At 44.5% G+C, this 19,232-nt stretch overlaps 2 protein-coding genes across 2 annotated transcripts; one reads left to right on the top strand and one right to left on the bottom strand.

Annotated features, from left to right (window-relative positions):
- The first annotated feature begins 6,155 nt into the window (after window positions 1-6,155).
- On the top strand, window positions 6,156-10,440 carry LOC131290922 (protein scalloped-like). The gene is made up of 8 exons (XM_058320110.1): window positions 6,156-6,548; window positions 8,277-8,419; window positions 8,854-8,992; window positions 9,072-9,202; window positions 9,282-9,485; window positions 9,619-9,842; window positions 9,993-10,227; window positions 10,300-10,440. Exons 1-8 carry the CDS (start codon window positions 6,533-6,535, stop codon window positions 10,411-10,413), a joined length of 1,206 nt encoding a protein of 401 aa, XP_058176093.1. The 5' UTR covers window positions 6,156-6,532; the 3' UTR covers window positions 10,414-10,440.
- Window positions 10,441-16,548: 6,108 nt separating this feature from the next.
- LOC131290507 (post-GPI attachment to proteins factor 2-like) lies at window positions 16,549-19,232 on the bottom strand. The gene is made up of 6 exons (XM_058319658.1): window positions 18,816-19,232; window positions 18,111-18,245; window positions 17,661-17,822; window positions 17,442-17,547; window positions 17,147-17,365; window positions 16,549-16,709 (listed from the first exon to the last, which is right to left on the bottom strand). Exons 1-6 carry the CDS (start codon window positions 19,230-19,232, stop codon window positions 16,549-16,551), a joined length of 1,200 nt encoding a protein of 399 aa, XP_058175641.1.

Here is a 19,232-nt window from a genome sequence, read left to right as displayed (position 1 = left end):
AAATGATGGTAGCAATCCAATATTAAACGGACCAGTTTAGTGTTAGCTGGCGAGCAATTGTGTTTGAAAAAATGTATGATGAATTGCACTGAACTGGTTGCCAGTAGTTGTTCAGTGAAGAGAAAGATGTGTGTGATATCTGGCCCCATCGTTGGGTTTGCAGGAGTGGTGGTTGGGTTGAAGAGGAGAAGGGGGGGGGGGGGGGGGCTTTCTATGCCTGCCCACAGATATCACATACACGAACCTATTGTGACTAGATTGTAACACACCAGAATAGCCGTTTGGGATGTACGCTTGGACTTTTCCAGTGATTAGAATCTTGCCTACAGCAAGGAATGTCGGTGGAATTTTGGGCACCGAACCTTCATCGTTGCCAACGAACGCTATCTTGTTTACTAACACAACTCGTACTGTTACTCACACATACACAACTCTGTACATACAAGCGCTCTCCAAACACGCATAAATTATACCAAACAAAAAACTAAACCAGGCCCGTTTTGAACATTTCGAAGAAAAACCTAATGAAGGTGCTCATGAAGGTGCTGTAAAAAAAATGGGTGTTTGGGTATTTTTTGCCTTTTCATTCATTCATTTGCCCAGCGATACAAACGTTTTGTGGAAAACGGCAACAGCATGCTCGGGATGAACTTGAACCCCCACTGTTTTTCTTTGACAGCCATTCGACCTTAGGGGTGCATGGTGATTCATTGGAAATGGTTCTACGGTATGAATGGCGTGTTAATTCTGCTTGATCGCATGAACTGACACACAATGGCCGACGCGTAGCGTAGCATTATTAAAATTAAATATTCAATTAAACATGTGTGTGTGTTCGTGTGTGTGTGTGTATCAATACAGGACATTTTATGCTCATTTATACACATATATATCATGTTATTTTTACATGTGTCTGTGTGCTAATGTGTCTCGTTAAGATGGAGAAAGCAGTCGGTCTCAACTTCGTTCATCTAAGGTGTTCATCTGCAACTGAAGTGTAATTTGTAGGACTTCTAGATTGGACAGTTCATTAGAAATGGACACAATGAACACAATAGGACTACGCAAACTGTCGCGGTCGTTCAAACTAAAATTCTCGTACAGTCTAAAAATGAACAGCTGGATTTGACCTCTTCCATCTGTCATATTGGGTCGTAAAAAAATGATTAAACATTGAACATAGCTTATTCTATTATTTCCGTATTGGCATTGAGGTGGCCATTCCGTTAAGACGTTGGGGGCTGGACTTAGAGCAACAACAGAAAAATTGTTCATTTTGTGATACAAAATGTATAGAACAAGATGAACGCTCGTTGATGTTCAGCTCCTTTTTTCCGCTACCATTCTCAGCGGTCCTCGATGATGCAGTCTCATTTGTGATAGATCTCGAATATTGCCTGCGTGCGAGTTTTATCAAGCAGTCACACATACTAGAGAGCCGATGTGGAGGATTGATGCGAATCTAGCATGAAGAAAAATTGGTTTTGTAGAAGGCAATTCGAAATTAAACACCTCTTGGTGACGTATGCTGAGATGACTGGTCATTCGACCACACAGGCCCGAGAGCAAGGCACAGCGCATGTATTTCAATCCAACCGTATAATCATAGAGCGAGATGTTAATGAAGTGTTTGTGTAAACGTTGAGTTTAAAAGCCCCTTCCATTTTCATCTCGGCGCTGCAAAGAAAGCTAAACGCTTGTAGTTGTTAAAAATGCGCTTGTCTGCGTTACCAGGTTGCTTGCAATATATTAAGCCAGCTTCTAGAGAGCACGTACGTACTTCTATATATTGCGTGTTGGCTCCCTATAGCAGGAGCTGTGTTTTATCAATTGTCTTTGAATCGCATTCGCTAATCGACGTTCTGTCATGGCGATAATCGCCACATTAACTAAACAACCGGCCGAGGAAGAGAGGAATAAAAACAACCTACAGAAGCTTGAGCTTATGAATTGTAATTTACAAGCCTTTTCAGAGTTCACTGAATCAATGCGGGCTTGATTCTAGGAACGTTCCATTCTAGCCGCACAGCTATATGTTTGGGCTATAGTAAGGTAAACCATGGATAGTGTAGACTTGGCTATAAATGCTATAAATAACAGCATGTACCTGGTCAATACGTTTATTTGTTGCTGGAACATTGGTAAAACAGGCAGAGATGATGTCCTTTATTTACCTCTTATCCTAGCAAGACTTTTCTTTTTCCCCAGCCCCACGACCGTCTTCGGTCAGTTATTCTATATGATATACAGTAATTTTACTTTTCAACATACTTCTCAAGGCTGGTGAGAAATTTGAATCAAATTTTGAGCCATTTAGTTCTTGGAAGGGAGCTTGCTTGGGTGTCTTCTCTAAGCACATACCCGTTCAGAAAATAATCAAATGCGTTACGGGAAGGAGAAAACAAATGTTTTCGAAAGTAATGCGTCAAGTGTGTCATGCACAAGTGGACACTGTATTCGATCACAAAGAATTGATTAATTAAGCTCACGTGAGAATCGATGTACACGAGCGATTGAAGTCTGTTCTGTCGAAAACAGCAGGTTACATTGGATATCAATTCTCGCTAGACACTGTCTACATCATTAGGAGTCTAGACGCCTTCTGGGTATCTCTCGTATGGTGAAGTCCCAAGAAGAGAAGGTGAAGAAAAAAAAAGCAAGACACTCATTCGCCCGAGTATGACTCATGGCGATGGAGGCACACAACGGCGACTCGGTAAACTGGTTAGTGAAAGGATTTCTGTCCACTCGGTGGAACTAGATTTCAAGGAGGAGGTACGGTCGATAGAAGGCCTCCCCCGTTCGGAGCGTCGAATTAAAGTCGTTGTCGTTGAAAGTAATTTACAGCTTATGCGTAGAAGCGTACCTATTAATAGCTTATATCCTTTCGCTACGTGCGTGTGCAGACGGTTCTCATCGAAAGCGGAGTTGGTTGGAAATCATTAATCAATTCGAAAAGGTTCCCATCGTAGCAATTATGCTTGCCAGTGTCATTGTATGCTTTTATGCTCATGCAAGCTTGTGCATGAGTATGTGTGTGTGCTTGTGAATAAAACGGTTCTATCAATAAACGAATCGAAAATTGAACGAAAGGGCGACAGTAGAAAACACACGCAGGTTTGGCAGAACGGGTTGCAGTGCTTGAGGGGTGGGCGCAAACAGGAGGCTAGCACAACTGTTGGGATCGAAAGATTTTCACATCCACACGCTCGCGCCACGCTGTGGTAGTGTGTGGCATGCACCAACACATCCACAGAGCACGCCGTTGTGTGCCGTCATACATACACATGCTGCGCGGACCGGTTAGGGTGTGTTCTGTGTAGCAGCCCTTCGTCATGTCGCTCTCTCACATCGAATGCGGTCGCGACCGAGTTGGGCCGAAAGGAACGAAACAACTCATACTGTTACTTTAAAGGTGCACAACAGCAGCCGCAGGAGTAGCAGCAGCAGCAGCAGCAGCAGCAGCAGCAGCAGCAGTAGCAGCAGCAACAGCAGCAGTAGTGCTGTTACGAAATAATGTGAATTGTTCCAATCGTGTGCGCGCGTGTGTGTACGTCCCCCTGTTTCATTTCTTGTAAAATACCTGCGACCGAACCTTGAAGATGCCTTCTTTTCGTCCCGAGCAAGCAAAACGCGGATAACTAAGCATAACAGGCAAAAGACAACACACACTGAATCGATCGTGTTAGATCGCGTGCGCCGTCGTGTATATTCCATTTCGTGAATCATCTATCAACTCTCACCAATCGCCGCATGCCGCGGCCACCACTCAATCGTAAACGCTTCTCCATCAACCCGCGACCTCCATCATGGCCGACAGGCGCGAATAGTGCGACTAGTGCGTCCGCAACGTGTTTGTGAAAAATAGAGAAAAAAAAACTCAAGATGACAATATCAATTACGTTGGTGCTTCTGTTCTAATTACGCGTGACTTAGACGTGGAAGGCGGTATACGTGTGTACACAGCGAGATGAAAAGTCACCTCGGGAACTGCACCTACGGTGTGTGACACATCAGTGCCTAGGAGATAGCGAACTGACGTGTGATTCGCTGTAGTTCCGCTGCTTGCTTTGTTCTCAGTTGCGAGGAGAGAATGTGCTCGACAGTATCTAGCAACGATAGCGTTTTTCATCTTACCATCAACCGATTCAAAACTGAACCGAAGTAATTGATGTCCTCAAAATCATTCACTCACTCTAAACGCTACTTATATACAGAAGCGGATCAATCCGTCCGGGGGGCCCAAGCGGTTGGATAAACGGGACCCTCCAGACGTTTCCATTGCTCTAAAGGTTTCTATACCTATGCCCAAAATTGGACTTATTTTTTACAACAGCTTGCAATCCTTTATAGATATTTTCAGCATATAGTCTCCATGAAACGTGCCTCAGCTCCTTTTTCTAGCTAAAAGCATAATTTAATTAATTAATTAATTAATTAAAATCAGTACTGATTCCACGTTAAGAGTCGAACTGAGTGCATCCCCCGATCATGGAATGGATCAGCGGAAAAGCCTTTTATTTAAACTCCTTCTCATGTATGTCTACGAGAAGTATTGAAGAGAAATTCGACGTCCTGAAGAAACGATACACAGAATACAAAGATATCCTTTTTTATGGAAATTGTACAATATCAATACAATTGTACAATATCATCAAAAATATATACAAGTCAATTTCCTCTGTTGCATAAAGAAGTGTAAAGTATCATAATGGTGAATTCGACGATTAATAATGCGGGATGTCACCTAGTTAAAGTTACTTTAACAGCGTTAGCAAGCATAGCGCGCCCTACGTCATTTGACCAGGAGGAGATGCTGTGAAAACGTATGACTGAATCCACTATTTTCATGTTTTCATACTCGCATTCGTTTTCTACTTGCATATATACGAATGTCGTGATGGTAACCGATTTGTTGTTTGATTTTTTAAAATTTTATTTCTACATCACTCATAAGAAGTGTTATTTTGCGTGTCCCCTGGCCCACTACCAACGTGTTGTGGATGTTCAATTTTCTACCATGAGCACTTCTACCAACCATTTCAAGCTCAAGGCACGGGTTTCTAAGATTAAACTCCATCTGGTGGACAAATTTCGTCAAACTGTGGAACGAGCAGTATTTTAGTAGCATGGTTACACCAAACAAAGGCAATGCCTCAGAGTACAAGGGATGAAAATGTGCGAGCAGCTCTTGCCTTGAAAGTTTGGATTCGATCCAACTGTTCCATGTAAATACGATTTTATTGACGACTCTCGGTCGTGCGGCGCAATTACGCCTTTTTTGTGCAACTAATTGTTTGTTATATTTCCCCGCCAACTCTCTTCTCCGAGCCGTAGCAAAATAGAAACAATAAAACTAAACTGTTTGGCGAAAAACCGAGTGACTCGATGATGTTCGGAGAAACTATTTGATTACCAAGCACACTGGCACGGTGCAGTCAAGTATGAAAAGCACTGTTGTTGGCAACATCTAGCACGCCACGCGATGCAACGGTCATCTCATATCCTTTCTTTTGCTGTATATTCGTTAAAACAAAACATGGATTTTCATTACTGCCAAACTGGAGTAGCAGGTAGAATTCCTTTACCCTATGGTGTGAGGTTTTTATATTAAAATTGGTTTCAATTGACACTTCAACTGTAATAAGATTACACAGCTGCTGTGGATTGTTTGGAGAGGGTTTTGCCAACAACTGAGTGACGTTCAAATGATTATCATTGATCAATTTCCTGACGGATTTTCTACAACCTGAAGAGCGTAGTAATCTGTCGGGGTACTTGAAAACTTTCTCTCTACAATGTAACAAATTTACGGGACCATTTTTTTGTACGTCATTGATCTTATTTATCGTTTAAAAACAGAAAAGGCATGATTAAAAGCACCTTTATAAGCAATGAATTGCAAGCAAACGCAACATTTCATGACTTAAGACAATTATAACAATGGTTACAATGTTGCTGCTAAAGTTGTTATAATGCACAATTACATCTAAACTCATTTGGTAACTGAACCAGTTCAATTTAAAACCCAATGGAAAAATAGAAAATAAATAACCTCTAGTGAATATTGGTTATAAAATTTGCGATTAATGCGCAATATTTTACACAGCTCTTCTCTCTATTCTATCATACAGAACTGCAGGTGCAGGGAAAGCCGAAACACGTGCATGTGAATAAGTGTTCCGTATTATAGCCCGCCGGGAAAACGCGTAGAGACAGGACGGGAGGTTTCCTATGTAGTGTTGTGTTTAAAGCAGTGTAGTGACAACGCATCGATCAACAGCTCGCCCGATTTGCGCCGCAAGAACGTTTAGACATATTCGCTCATCGCAGCTCGCTGCCTGGAAAAACTGCACCGAACAGGCGAATCGCGCAGAGAGGCCGGCATTCCGAGATAACCATCATAACCATCGCATATAGGAAAGTACTATCAACAATTTGTTGCTCTTGGACAGACAGAGAGGAAAACGGACTGCTAGTCATCCAATACCACCCATCAAAGGCACACTGTCGAACCGTTTTTCGCTGATAAATGTTAATTTTTGGAGGTAAATGACTGATTCTAAATTACAACACGCACATGTTACAACAGAAGAGAGCGCATGACTGTGTGTTTGTGTTAAGGCTTGGTTTAACTGTTGCTTGTTTCATTCAGTTATGTTCTGTAGTTGTTATGCTTTTGTTTTTCGAGTGATCTTGTTTCCGTTTTTCTTGTGTGAATTAGAGCGTTGTTGGCCTTGTACCTCTGTTTGTCCGTAGTTTTGAACATAACCAGTACATAATATGTTTCGAAAATATAGAAGACCCTTTGACCGCTTCGTTCAACTGATTAGCTCTGTGCACATCAGCCCCTCCGATTGTTTATTTGCTGCCCCTTCCTGCCATGTTGCCTTACACGCCAGCTTCTCTAACGACACTCCTCGCTAACGACCATGAAAATAAGCAAGACGCACCGTGACTACAAGTACTCAACCCTTACTTTACGCAGCTGGTATACACAGTTCTAAACGCGCAACATCTCAAACCTTTTTGCGAAACTCTTACTAAATATAGAAACGATCAACTGCTGCACCACATCTTCTACCCAGCGCACGCTAGGAACACCCCGCACTTTTTGCATGGACGTTTCATTATTTTCTATATGCCGATCTATTTTCTTCTTCAAATACTAATAGATTCTGTGCTCACCAGCATAGTTTTTGCTCGACAAAACAGATGAAAGTTATTCAAAAAAACATATCTACACGAATGTATGAGGGACGATTACAATTCCAAGTTCTAGCACGGAGTGTACTGAAGAAAAACTTGGTTAGCTAAGAAAAATGAGAAATGATATCGTAATCTATGACGAAAAAATAGATTTCTCATGCATACTTCGTCACAAGATCCAGATCTATCTGGCATCAGTTGACTATACTGTTCATGACTGTTGTTGGCTATACAGGTATCAGAAGTAAAGAAACAGTTTGTACATTTTCTTCACATTCTAAAGCATGCCCGTTATTTTCATCAAATTCGTCATACACCTTATATTACCGTGCAGCAGAACATGGTTAATGTTTACAAATTGAGTCGCATGGAAATTAAACAAAAACTGTGGCAAGCAATTACGCTCCATAAGCGTAATTTTCAGTATGCTAAATGGAAGTGCGTTTTGCAGGGATCTAAAAAAGTATTCGTGCAGTTATGCTTCGACGTAAAGCCATCTTTTTTTCATCATAATAACGAACAATATTAGATTTAGGTGTTCCCGCAAAATGCTAACCGAGCAAAACGCAAGCATGAAAAGCAATGACATGCCATCAGATGTTACTCTTACAAACTTATTTCTTCGTTTGTCGGCGCCAAACGAAAGCGCCGTTTTCCAGCTACGTCGGAAGCTACGTTGCTACGTGCCCCGTTCTTGGAATTGACACTGGTTTCATAACCTTACTTTTTACGACTTAGTTCGCGACGCCACTCGTGTCAACCGGGCCGGATGTGAACTCGCGCAGTTTTGCAAACCCGGCCCGCAACATAATAACGAGAACATCGACTATTCCCCTATGAAAGACCAGAAAACAGGTGTGACATTTTTTAAATTTCGTCCCGCGAGAAGATTTCCCATGCAACGCGAGCGAAAACTTGTTCACTACCCCCAGCTAGATTTGTAGCGATCATCTTTGTCTATGATAACTTTTGCGTTGGAAAACTGTATATCTATGTATAGTTTGGATTATATTTTAGTGCCGAATCGAATAATAATCTATGCTTCTCACTTGCCGTTCTCTCCGCAGATAGTGGACTGGCAGCCAGCACCATTACGGCACGGTGGACGCAAATGGGTCCAGGGCCAACGGCCGGATCGTTGGTCCCGGATGACACGAATGGATCCGGCGTCGATGGCAGCAAACATTTGGATGTCGGCGATATGAGCGATGTAAGCAAACATTCCACTCAAATTATATCTTACAGGTTCTGGCGCGGATGCGCTGTGCTGCGGTTATCCTTCTAGAGGTTCTTAACTTCTTATCTGTCTAATCGAAACTATCAATAGTCAGCTTCCCTTAATGTTTAGAAATGATTGCAAATGAGTAATCTTTTCTTTTTCCTTTTTCCTTCTTTTTCCAGGATGTGAGTATTACGTTAAAAGGTCAACTAGGAAAATACAGAAGGGAGGTCCAGGAAGAATCTGTTTTATTGTTTTTGCACTTTCTGTCTTATATTTTCATTCACTGTACCGCCTACTGCGTACGTTATCCTTTCTCCAACCCACAACAAACAAACACCCGCCCCGGAATGAACGGAACGATCGTGCAAATTATTCCCGTACCTCCCCCACCTCTCCCAACTCCTCATGAGCTCTTGTGTTAGGACGAAAAGGATCTCTCGTCAGCAGATGCCGAAGGTGTCTGGAGTCCGGATATCGAGCAGAGTTTCCAGGAGGCGCTTGCCATATACCCACCATGCGGCCGCAGAAAAATCATCCTCTCGGAAGAGGGGAAGATGTACGGTAAGCTTTGCGTTCCATGAGCCGGGACACTTGCTATGAATTCCCTGTGTGCAACGCTATATGTTAACGTATTTTGCAGGCCGCAATGAGCTTATCGCTCGATACATAAAGCTGCGCACGGGAAAAACGAGAACTCGTAAACAAGTCAGCTCGCACATACAAGTATTAGCTAGACGAAAGCTACGTGAATTTCAGGCCAAAATGAAAGTGGTACGTATGGGCACGTATTCCTTTACATAGACAATGTAGTACTCAATTTGGATTTGTTGTTGCACTACTGTCCTTGCAGCAATTTTGGCAGCCGGGCCTACAGCCGAGTACTTCACAGGATGTTAAGCCGTTCGCACAGCCTGGCTATCCGATGAAAACAGCCACCACGGTATCGGACGGTGCATTACAGCCGGCACATCAATGGGAGGGCAGAGCGATTGCGACCCACAAATTTCGTCTGGTTGAGTATAGCGCATACCTGGAGCTGCGTGCTGAAGAAACTGTAAGTGACGTTGTTCCTCGATATCGTGTGCTACCCGTCTTAGCAGCTAGAAGAGACACGATAGCCTCCGGATAGCATTGAACGTACGCTGGAATACTACCTAACATCCGCTTCTATTTCCTCCCTACCACAGTACCACAAACACTTGTTTGTGCACATAGCCGAAACCGCGGCAAACCCTTCGCTCGAGTCGGTGGAGGTGAAAGAAATCTACGATAAGTTCCCGCAGAAATCCGGTGGTCTCAAGGAGCTGTATGAGAAAGGTCCCAGCAACGCGTTCTTCCTCGTGAAATTCTGGGCCGACCTCAACACAAACATCGCTAACGATGCTGGGGCGTTCTATGGTGTCAGTAGTCAGTAAGTAATTGCGCTAGCATCATTCGCTACAACAGCTGCTGTGTTTGCGATGAGATCAGTTTTAATTTAAATTGATCAACTACCACAGTTGGCCTCCATAGATGCTCCAAACGTTTGTATTTTAACCGCTGTACTGTTTACGTTTTTCAGCTACGAGAGCAATGACAATATGGTGATTACGTGCTCGACAAAGGTGTGCTCGTTCGGCAAACAGGTTGTCGAGAAGGTGGAAACTGAATACTCCCGAATAGAGAACGGCCGTTACGTGTACCGGATTAGTCGATCACCCATGTGTGACTACATGATCAATTTCATCAACAAGCTCAAACACCTTCCCGAGAAGTATATGATGAACAGTGTGCTGGAAAATTTCACCATCCTGCAGGTAAGGCGAAAGGAAAATGCATATGACCATACGTTGTTTGACATGTTTCTTTTCTCGATTCGCATGCGTTAGGTTATATCCAACAAAGAAACCGACGAAACATTGCTGTGTGTAGCCTTCGTATTCGAGGTGTCCACGTCCGAACACGGGGCTCAGCATCATATCTACCGTCTGGTGAAAGAATAGCTAGAAATCAACTATCACAACGTGGATCGTCGTATAGGCAATAACAGCTACAGCGTAATTTTAAGTAATCATAATACTATTACTGGTAACTGCAGCGACGAAAGTAAGAAAGGAAGCATCGATAATAGTAGGGCGAGTGCTAGTCGTAAAAATTATAACAACAACAACCACCACCACCACCACCATAACGATGCGATCGAATCCAACATCGCCATGGGAGATTTCTGCGCGCTTTCGTTCGAAAAGCAACCCTCCAAAATCACGGTCAAGCATCTGACGGACTTGGCCGGCTGCTCCTGTTGTCCGGCGGAGGAGGAGGAGCTGGTAACGACGACTACCGTCCAGCACTCCTCCTCGCCCCCGGCACTTGAAGCGCACGACGAACTGCTGCTTCACCCGGCAGCACCAATCGCCCCGCCATCGTCGCTGGCACTGGAAACCGATGCCAGCTACGCTGACGAAAGCGCCCTTCTGGCATCTAGCACTCGTCAGCCCGAACACCACCATGTGTCTGAGACTTTTTCCGTAGAGGATGATGAGCAATTTCTTGTACAAACCTCTGTCAAACAGGAGAAAAACGTATGAATATTCTTAATCTTATATATCAACACACACACACACGCGGACGCTGACGATTCTCTAACAACGTAACGCCGTTGGCGAACATAAAGCAAACAAAAAGGGTGTACACTACAGCCGCAGCGCAAAGGACATGTTCATGTCCTTCCCTCCCCCTGTACAACCGCTACTGCGTGATTGAAAGGCAGCTCCTGGTATTTATTAAGTATTTTTCTGGCCAAGAATACTACAACAAAAAAGCAAACGATAAATAAAACCATTTGCCTATCCGGCCCATACCAGACTTTCTCGATAATAGGTAGCGCAATCAAACGGTCAAAGCAATGGCAAACAGGATATTAAGACGAAAGCACAAAGCTAAATAAAATTAAGAGTTTCCTTTTAATCACAGTGCCTATTAAAATAATAAAACAAAAAAACAATCTGGATAATTGTGTTACCGAAACAGTGACATGACCGATAAAAAAGAAAAACAAGGGTCTAGCAGAAAGGGAATGTTGAGCTAAGCAGCACAGATGTGGACGCTGTTGTACGAGTGCTCCAAATGTTTGTGCAAACAGGGTGTGGGGATGTGTTGCATAAGGATAAAGTGAGCAAGAATCACGAGCTTATCATAACGATAAGAATCAAAATACGATATACTCGACGATTGATCGATGCTCAATGGGTTGCATTTTGTGCAGAACAGTTCTTTTATTTTATTGGCAGTAATTAGTGTAAAATGCATATTTGGCCATACATCTAGCTGCATCGTTCTCCTGCGCGTACGTGTTTGATTCTCTCTTTCTCTCTCATCAGAATGATAGCATTTTCTAAATGTTTTCCATTAATGATGGGCACCAGCCGATGCTTCTTGGAGCTTGATGGTACGAGATGTAATGTTCAAACTGTAGAACACAAAATGTATTATATTTATTCATTACGATGCCAACGTTATTTTTTGTTTCATTTATTACACGATCTCCACCTATTATGTTGTGCAGTTGCTACCCATCATGCCACTCTTTCGTTTTTAATGTCACGGAAGGATCGTCAAGGAAAACCGAAAAGTACGATTTGCGCAACACGTTTGATGGGTGAGCTGCTGTCTTTACCTTCGCATCGTTCTAGCGATGGAGCGAAGGAAAGCGAGTAAATCCTTTTATCTCGGACGTTAGATTCACACAAAATTCTCGCAGCGTGTACGGTATACGTTAATGTTTACTATGTTAGGCAACGTGTTTTATGCTTGAGTTCAACCTTTCACAAACCATGTACATACAAATAAAGCATGGACAAGATAGAATCCGGAAGTAATTCTCCTATCTGGAAGCTTGAAGCTTTTTCTAAGCTATTGAAAATATCACAAGCATGTTCCGATTAGGAAGGAGATATTGTTTAATTGATTTTACCCCAGATGTTACGGCCCTAATCATCTGAGGCATTACTTTGCCCGTCTCTGAAACAGACCGATCGAAATGTAGGCATTGTAGATCCACAACCCCTGCATTGTACTACTAGACAAATACACACTGGGGACAGAACAATAACTGGAAGATTTCTTGGCCTGGACTAGGAATCTCTCAAGCTGTAAGCAGTAGGTTTGCCATATTTTGTCAACATTTTACAGGATCTATACGTGACTTAATAAACTATATATATATTACGTTTGTTCCGACAATCAAGCTACTTGCGATCGGGTTTTTTTCTTAGGTAAACACCATTGCTCGAACACACGGGCGCAATCCGAATGCAGCGCAACGCTCTTATGTTTCGTAGCACATTTTACAACTAACCTTTGATTTAGATTATGTTTTTTTCCATTATATAAGCGTCCAACTATTGTAATAAGCATCGAGCGCTATTTGTTTTGCCCTTCTAGAAGATAATAAAGTACGTCCGGATTCTATCTGGAGGCATATTCTATTTGTTAAATATACATACAGAATAACTAGTACCCAAACTGAACTACCCGCAAACAGTCTAATTCTCCATAAGAAAGACTTCCAGTGAATGGAGGCTGGTTTCATAAGCTCTTAGGCAAATGAGGTTTATTCCATTTGATTTATGTGTTCCAACTGAATGTAACAATAATAAATGATAAGTATCGTACCTTTTAAAACTGATCTTTCGCCAAACGTTTTTTTTGCAAAGCATGACAGCAGTTTTGAAAGATTTTTTCCACTAACGACATTTTAATTCGTTACAAATACGAACAACTCTTCAGGCAATAATTACCCCCAAATGTATGCAACGGACCAAGCAGCGAATATTGAAGGTTACGTCAAAGTTTTCGGAAATATGTACGGTTAACAAAACTTACTTACTTACCAGTACTTATGTGGCGCTTCAACCGCTGAACGGTCTTGGCCTGACGAATCTCCATCCGAAACCACTCACGGTCGCTCGTCACGCTGGTTCAATTCCGTATCCCGGCTTTATTGGCGGTTTCGTCTACGCCATCCTTCCACCTCAATTTAGTCCTACCACGCCTCCTCTGTCCTTGGGGAAAGCCTAAAAGAACTTTACGGTCTGGGTCGTCCGGTGCCATTCTAATGACATGACCAGCCCACTGGAGCCTGGCGAGTCTAATTCGCTGTACGACAGTGAGGTCACCGTACAACTTCGGTTAACGAAACTATTTCCGCAAATATTAACGATCGTGACTTTTTCAGAATTATAAAGCTCAAAATTATAGGAAGACTTGAAGTAATTCAAAATATAACGCTAGAGCAGACCTTGCAAAAATTTTAACGGCTTGTCTCTCCTCGCTTACGGTCGAACTTCTTCTTCTTCTTCTTCTTCTTCTTCTTCTTCAATGGCCCGTTCACAGTTGAGCACGTCGTACTGACATGACTTGGTCACCAATCGTTCTCCAGGTAGCTCGGTTCATGGCTCATGACATGCCCCAACCAACGAATCCTGCCGGCCTTCGCCACCGTCAGGATGTCCGGCTCACCATACAGCTCAGCTAACTCGTGGTTCATTGTTCTCCTCCACACACCTCCTTGAATAGTTCTGCCACCAGCCCATCGCTGCCAGCTGCTTTGTTCTGTTTCAGGTGCCCGTTGAAGTAGCATTTCAACCTTTCGATCACCTCTCGCTCGTCCGTAAGAATGTTGCCCTCCTTGGATGTTGCTTCTCCAACATCCTGTAGAACTGGCGAGCCGACTCCTCCGACTTCTTGCTCTCGAAGAGCCGGTAGCGCTTCCCCAAGCATAGCCCTCGGCAACAGCAGGTGATCGCAGCCGATCCGTGTTTAGGCGTGGGGTAGGCCGGTGTCGCAGTGTGTTGACAACGCAGAGCTTCCGCCGTAGCTTCACCATAACCAGGCAGTGGTCCGAGTCGACGATTTGCGCCCCTGTACGTACGTGCGTCGATGATGTCCGAGAAGTGCCTTCCGTCTATGAGAACGTGGTCTATTTGGGAATATAATAGATAGAATATGAACGAGGTTTGTGCTGAAAGAAGGTGCTATGGATGTTCATGTGCCTCAAGGATGCGAAGTTTATGAGCCGGAGGCCGTTGTCGTTGGTTACCTGGTGGACACTAAAGCTTCCAATCGTAGGTTTATAGGCCACCTCTCGCCCGACCAGAGCATTTAGGTCTCCGATGACGATCTTCACATCGTGTTGTGGGCAGCGGTCGTACTCCCTCTCGAAAAAAAACGTCGTACTCCCTCGCTGCGTATAAAAGGCGTCTTTGTCGTCATCGCTGCTTCCAATGTGCAGGCTGTGCATGCTCAGGTTAAAGAAGCGTCCACGTATCCTCAACCTGCACATCCTGTCGTTGATCGGCCACCATACAATCACACGCTTTCTCATAGCACCCGTAACAAGGAACGCCGTACCGAGCTCGTGGTTGTCTCCACTGGTAGGGGCGCTCCGAGATTCCCTTCCAGCGAACCTCTTGAAGTGCTACTATCTCGAAGCTGCGGGCTCTCACTTCCTCTGCGAGTACTCTGGTGCTCCCGGGTGAAGTAAGAGACCTGCAGCTCCATGTACCGAGTTTCCAATCGTAGTCCTTTTTCCGTGCGTTCCAGCCCCCTCTCAATTCAGCCTTGCCGCCCATCCTCTCAAGGGGGTGGGTTTCCCCGTGTGCCCAAGATTGGATATTTAGGCGACAAGTTACCGTTCTGTACGTCGCGGACGTATTGAGTAGGAGTTGGGGAGGAGAGCCTATAGTAGCCTTCAGGAGGCGTCGGATCCAACCCTTTACAGAACATTAATTTTTTATTACATTGGCCTTTATTTTGACAACTGGCTAATCAGTACGATTTGGCCGCCGGGGAATAGAAAGGAAAGGCCTTTCGTAGATCTCTCCGCGAACCCTTCGTATAGGTCTTCTTATCAGAAGCCCTAATAGTACACCTTTCAAATGTTCTAAGCGGTGCACTTTTATCTATTTAGCGCCACCGGGCGTTTATTTAGGTAAGTGACGGTATTTAAAACTTTCGGAAACTATTTCAAAACACCAAACGCTACATTAAATGATGGAGCCAGACGTTGAGCTTGTTCTAACAAAAGCTATTTTAAAGCTTAAAGTTTATTGAAAAAAAAATATTATTACTTTTTACTGGAGCAAGGTTCAAATCCTGACTAACTTACTGACGCATTTCTATCACGCTCGACGCTAACACGCTACACGCGATACACAGAGGCAATTATAATGTTCATCATCCTTCCGTACGCACAAGAAAATTAAAAGCCGTAAAGCTTGTTGGTTCATTTGAGTGTGTATGTGTCTTTGTATGTGTGTGTGTGTGTGTGTGTGTGTTGCGGATGTTTACAGCCTATTACAGAATTGTGGTACCAGATAATTTGTATGCACAACTAAGACCAACCAGAATGGATAATGGCGCTATAGTATGGTTCCCTTTAAGCTGCTGACTCTGTTCGCTGGTAGACGGTAGGTATGGTAAGAGGAAACGTTACCGACGAATGTAAACTATGGCCGTCCGTTGTTCCGGTTTGCTATTTCTACTTTGCAAGTGTGCATATCCTTCTGTCGCACGATTCCCGTTCGGAGTACGAACAAACACCATCGCACCAGGCCCCACTGCTCGTTTAGGGGCTTGGAGGGTGGGCTGAGGTGGAAGGGGGGCCGCGAGGATTCCATTATTACACTATCTACCGAAAACATTTGCAACATTTACTCGGGAAACCGTTTAAAGCAAACGAAACAAATTAGATCCAAAAATATGCTTGTCAACTTAACTAAGAAGATGATTATTAATTAAAGATGGCTTTCCCGACTCAAAAGCTCATAAACAAAGTTAACAAAAAACAACAACGAAATAAATAAAGTTAAGAGTCTACGCAGCCTCACCCCGCCCCCCTATCCCCACTTTATTCGCGTCTTCTCCCACATGACGATGCAATGAAAACTGACCATGGGCCAAAGCGGACCACAGATGGCCAACCGAGCGGAGGATGGTCGCGACGCGCACCGCACACTGTACTTCGGAATGTGCTGAAGAGTCCGCTTCGCTTTCGTTCGCATCTATCGCAAAACCAGGGTCCCCCAACGGGGCAGGCTTCTTTTGAACAATGCGGCTCAAATGTCGCTCCAGCGCACCTAGTCCAGCTTCCAGCCGAGCGAGCTGTGCGGCTTCTTGTACTGTTTGGCATTTCTAGCGATGATAAAATCCTCGGTCGGAAAGTCCAGCATGGTGGTGCAGTGAAAGCCCATGTTGGCGGAAGCCACGATATATTCGCACAGTGCGAACCAGCTGAACGCTGCAAACGGAATTCGAGTAGCGGAATGGATGAGCCTTCGTTTTGATCATTCTACAACGGGTTCGCGTAGCACTGGGTACGAAACAGATACTTGGTCGTGTTCTACTATCTACTTGTTTGTCTGAATTAACCAACTGAACTGGAACATTTTCATCTTAGGAATTTCTGACAAAAATATTCTTAAGGACCTTAGATATTGATTATTTGTACATGGATATTAAGTAGCATGGGGTGTAACAAAACAGTTCCCACAGTAGATCTAATCTGATCGACCTACTGAAGTACATATTTGTTGGAAGATTTATGATGGTTGTTGTCGTCTTTTGACTCTTCTTTTTTCTTTCCCTACAGTTGAAGCTAACTCTTGAAACTAGAAATCATAGAAACGACCTCTTGTGTTGCTGTTTCGTGCACAGTGCCCCTCGACAGTGGTTTACCTAGATCTTGGCAGAGGAAGCGGTGCTTTAAGAAAAACAGTATCAGCCCGATCGTGCTGGCAATCGAGAGGGCAAAGAACGCCTGCTTGTAGCGCAGCGAGGACTCCTCCTTCGGCGTTTGCGGCCCGTCCGGTTGTAGGATTTTCAGCAGCTTTAGCGTCGCTAGCATGTACGACAGCGAGGTCGTCATGAAGATGATAAAAACCTTCTCGTGCAGAGCTGGGGGATCCAAAAAACCAGGATCAGTGATACGTTGGTTACTGGGGTGGTGGAATTGTGCGAAGTGAGAACTTACGGTAATTTTCCTTGTTGGAGATGTACGTTACCCCGCAGAGAGCACTGATCTCGACCAGGTTCAGCCAGTAGACGACGTTGATCATCCGGCACGCCTTCCTAGCTCTCTGTTTTGGCGACGAAAGAACAACAACAACGGAATCGGACGGAAACGGGAGGTTAGTTGGAAATGCTAACTTTTCGAGGGGGTGTTTCCCGGGTTTTCCCAGGGTTCGCTTGCCTCGGGATCGCTTATGCTGTCCACCATGGCACGGTACCAGTTCCGGTAGACGAAGGCAATGACGAAGCGTGGACCAATGTGCAGTGCGATCGACACACGCCACAGGTACCGTTGCGGGCTAACGCCTGTGATGGCGCTAATTGAAGGAATGATGTTGTAAACCTTCGGAGGAGGAGGAAGAGAGAGAAAGAGAGAGAGAAAGAAAGAGAGAGAGAGAAAGAGAGAGAGAGCAAACACGAAGCTTTGTTTCAGGGCGTATCCTTCTTACACGCGGGGGGGATATCTCGTCTTCGACTCTTCGACTTGCACGGTTACAAGAGGGGGAGAAGCGTGGGAGTAGCAATGCAGTCGTAATGCGTTCAGGGTTCAACGGTTGGAGGCAAAAGCGGTTCAAGTGGTTCAGGTTTGGGAAAAAGGGGTTAAAAGTAAACAAGAAAAAAACATCCATACCCGACAGTGCGTTTCGTGAATTTCCTCTGGCTGGAAGACGTAAGCGGAGATGAAACAAACGAGCAAGGTACCAAGCGGCAGAACAAGTGTAAATACACAGATATCACGGAAACCAATGATCAGATGCACCACTAGCTGCCAAAGACACCACGAGACCACAGCGAGAGAGAAAGAGAGAGATAGAGAAATAAACAGAGAAACAAAGATACGGAGAAAGAAGGAAAGGATGGAAGAGAAGAAGAGATATATAGATAAGAGCATATGTATTCGGTTAAGATGCAACCGTTTTTCTTCAACAGAAACGCACGAAAACAAACAAAACAAACAAAACAAACCAGACGCCAACAGCTGAGAAAGCAGCGGTAATGGAAACCTCTACAATTGTTTCGAATAGTATCGATGAAAAACAAAGAAAGATTGTGAACCTACTAAACACTTAGGACTCTTGAGTAGGAGAGTCCGCTGGCTTGTGGCGCGCAAAATTGATTTCAACGAAATAGAAAACGATTCTACTGAAGGGCAAACTCCCAAATGAGGCTGCGGACAACCGGCTACGACTAAAGGTGTGCAAAACAAGAAGTAACACGGGAGAGATTCCTAGTATGTCGATAGTACCGAGCCTGATTCGAGACTTTGCCAAAACGAGGTGGCCAAATAATAGCGAAGGAAAAACGGTCAGAACGATTTGCCGCTGGTTGAGGTTACCATCTCGGAAGGGCTTTTGCGTGGCCCTCCACGGTCACCAGTTCCTCCGCCTCCTCCTTCGTCCTCGTTATCGCTTGCGGCCGCTTTCGTGTGGACGTGCGCGTCCGCTGCCACCGCCCGGGAGCTGTTGCCGTCCTCGTTGGCGCGCGGTTTTCTCTTCAACAGCTCCCGCGCCGGCTCCGGCTGCAGACGGGGCTGCTGCTGTTGCTGCGTGGGAATCGGTTGGCGCAGGTGCGGCTGCCCCGGGATCAGCTGTAGCAGATGTGCGACGTCGTGATCGTACTGCAACTGTTGCTGTTTCGTGCTGTGCAGTGGCGGCATCACCGGCCCAATGTCATCTGTCTTTTCCAGCGGGATCTGTCCTTCTTTGTAGCTCACGTCAACGGTCGGGTCTAGAGCCGTCCGATCTTCCGCCAT

This window comes from Anopheles ziemanni, chromosome X, assembly GCF_943734765.1.
Source record: "Anopheles ziemanni chromosome X, idAnoZiCoDA_A2_x.2, whole genome shotgun sequence".
Taxonomy (NCBI): Eukaryota; Metazoa; Arthropoda; class Insecta; order Diptera; family Culicidae; genus Anopheles; species Anopheles ziemanni.
The sequence above is the reverse complement of the archived record's forward strand: the minus strand, read 5'-3'. Positions and strand labels throughout refer to the sequence as shown.

Bases quoted from the DNA above. Each gene is read 5' to 3' on its own strand.
- LOC131290922 (XM_058320110.1), top strand. The intron at 8,420-8,853 runs GTAAGCAAACAT...CTCTTGTGTTAG, and splicing joins ATGTCGGCGATATGAGCGAT to GACGAAAAGGATCTCTCGTC. The intron at 10,228-10,299 runs GTAAGGCGAAAG...CGCATGCGTTAG, and splicing joins AAAATTTCACCATCCTGCAG to GTTATATCCAACAAAGAAAC.
- LOC131290507 (XM_058319658.1), bottom strand. From the start codon at position 19,232: ATGGCGGAAGATCGGACGGCTCTAGACCCGACCGTTGACGTGAGCTAC. The intron at 17,548-17,660 runs GCAAGCGAACCC...TCGCCAAAACAG, and splicing joins ACAGCATAAGCGATCCCGAG to AGAGCTAGGAAGGCGTGCCG. The intron at 16,710-17,146 runs GTAAACCACTGT...TTCCGTTTGCAG, and splicing joins CTTCCTCTGCCAAGATCTAG to CGTTCAGCTGGTTCGCACTG.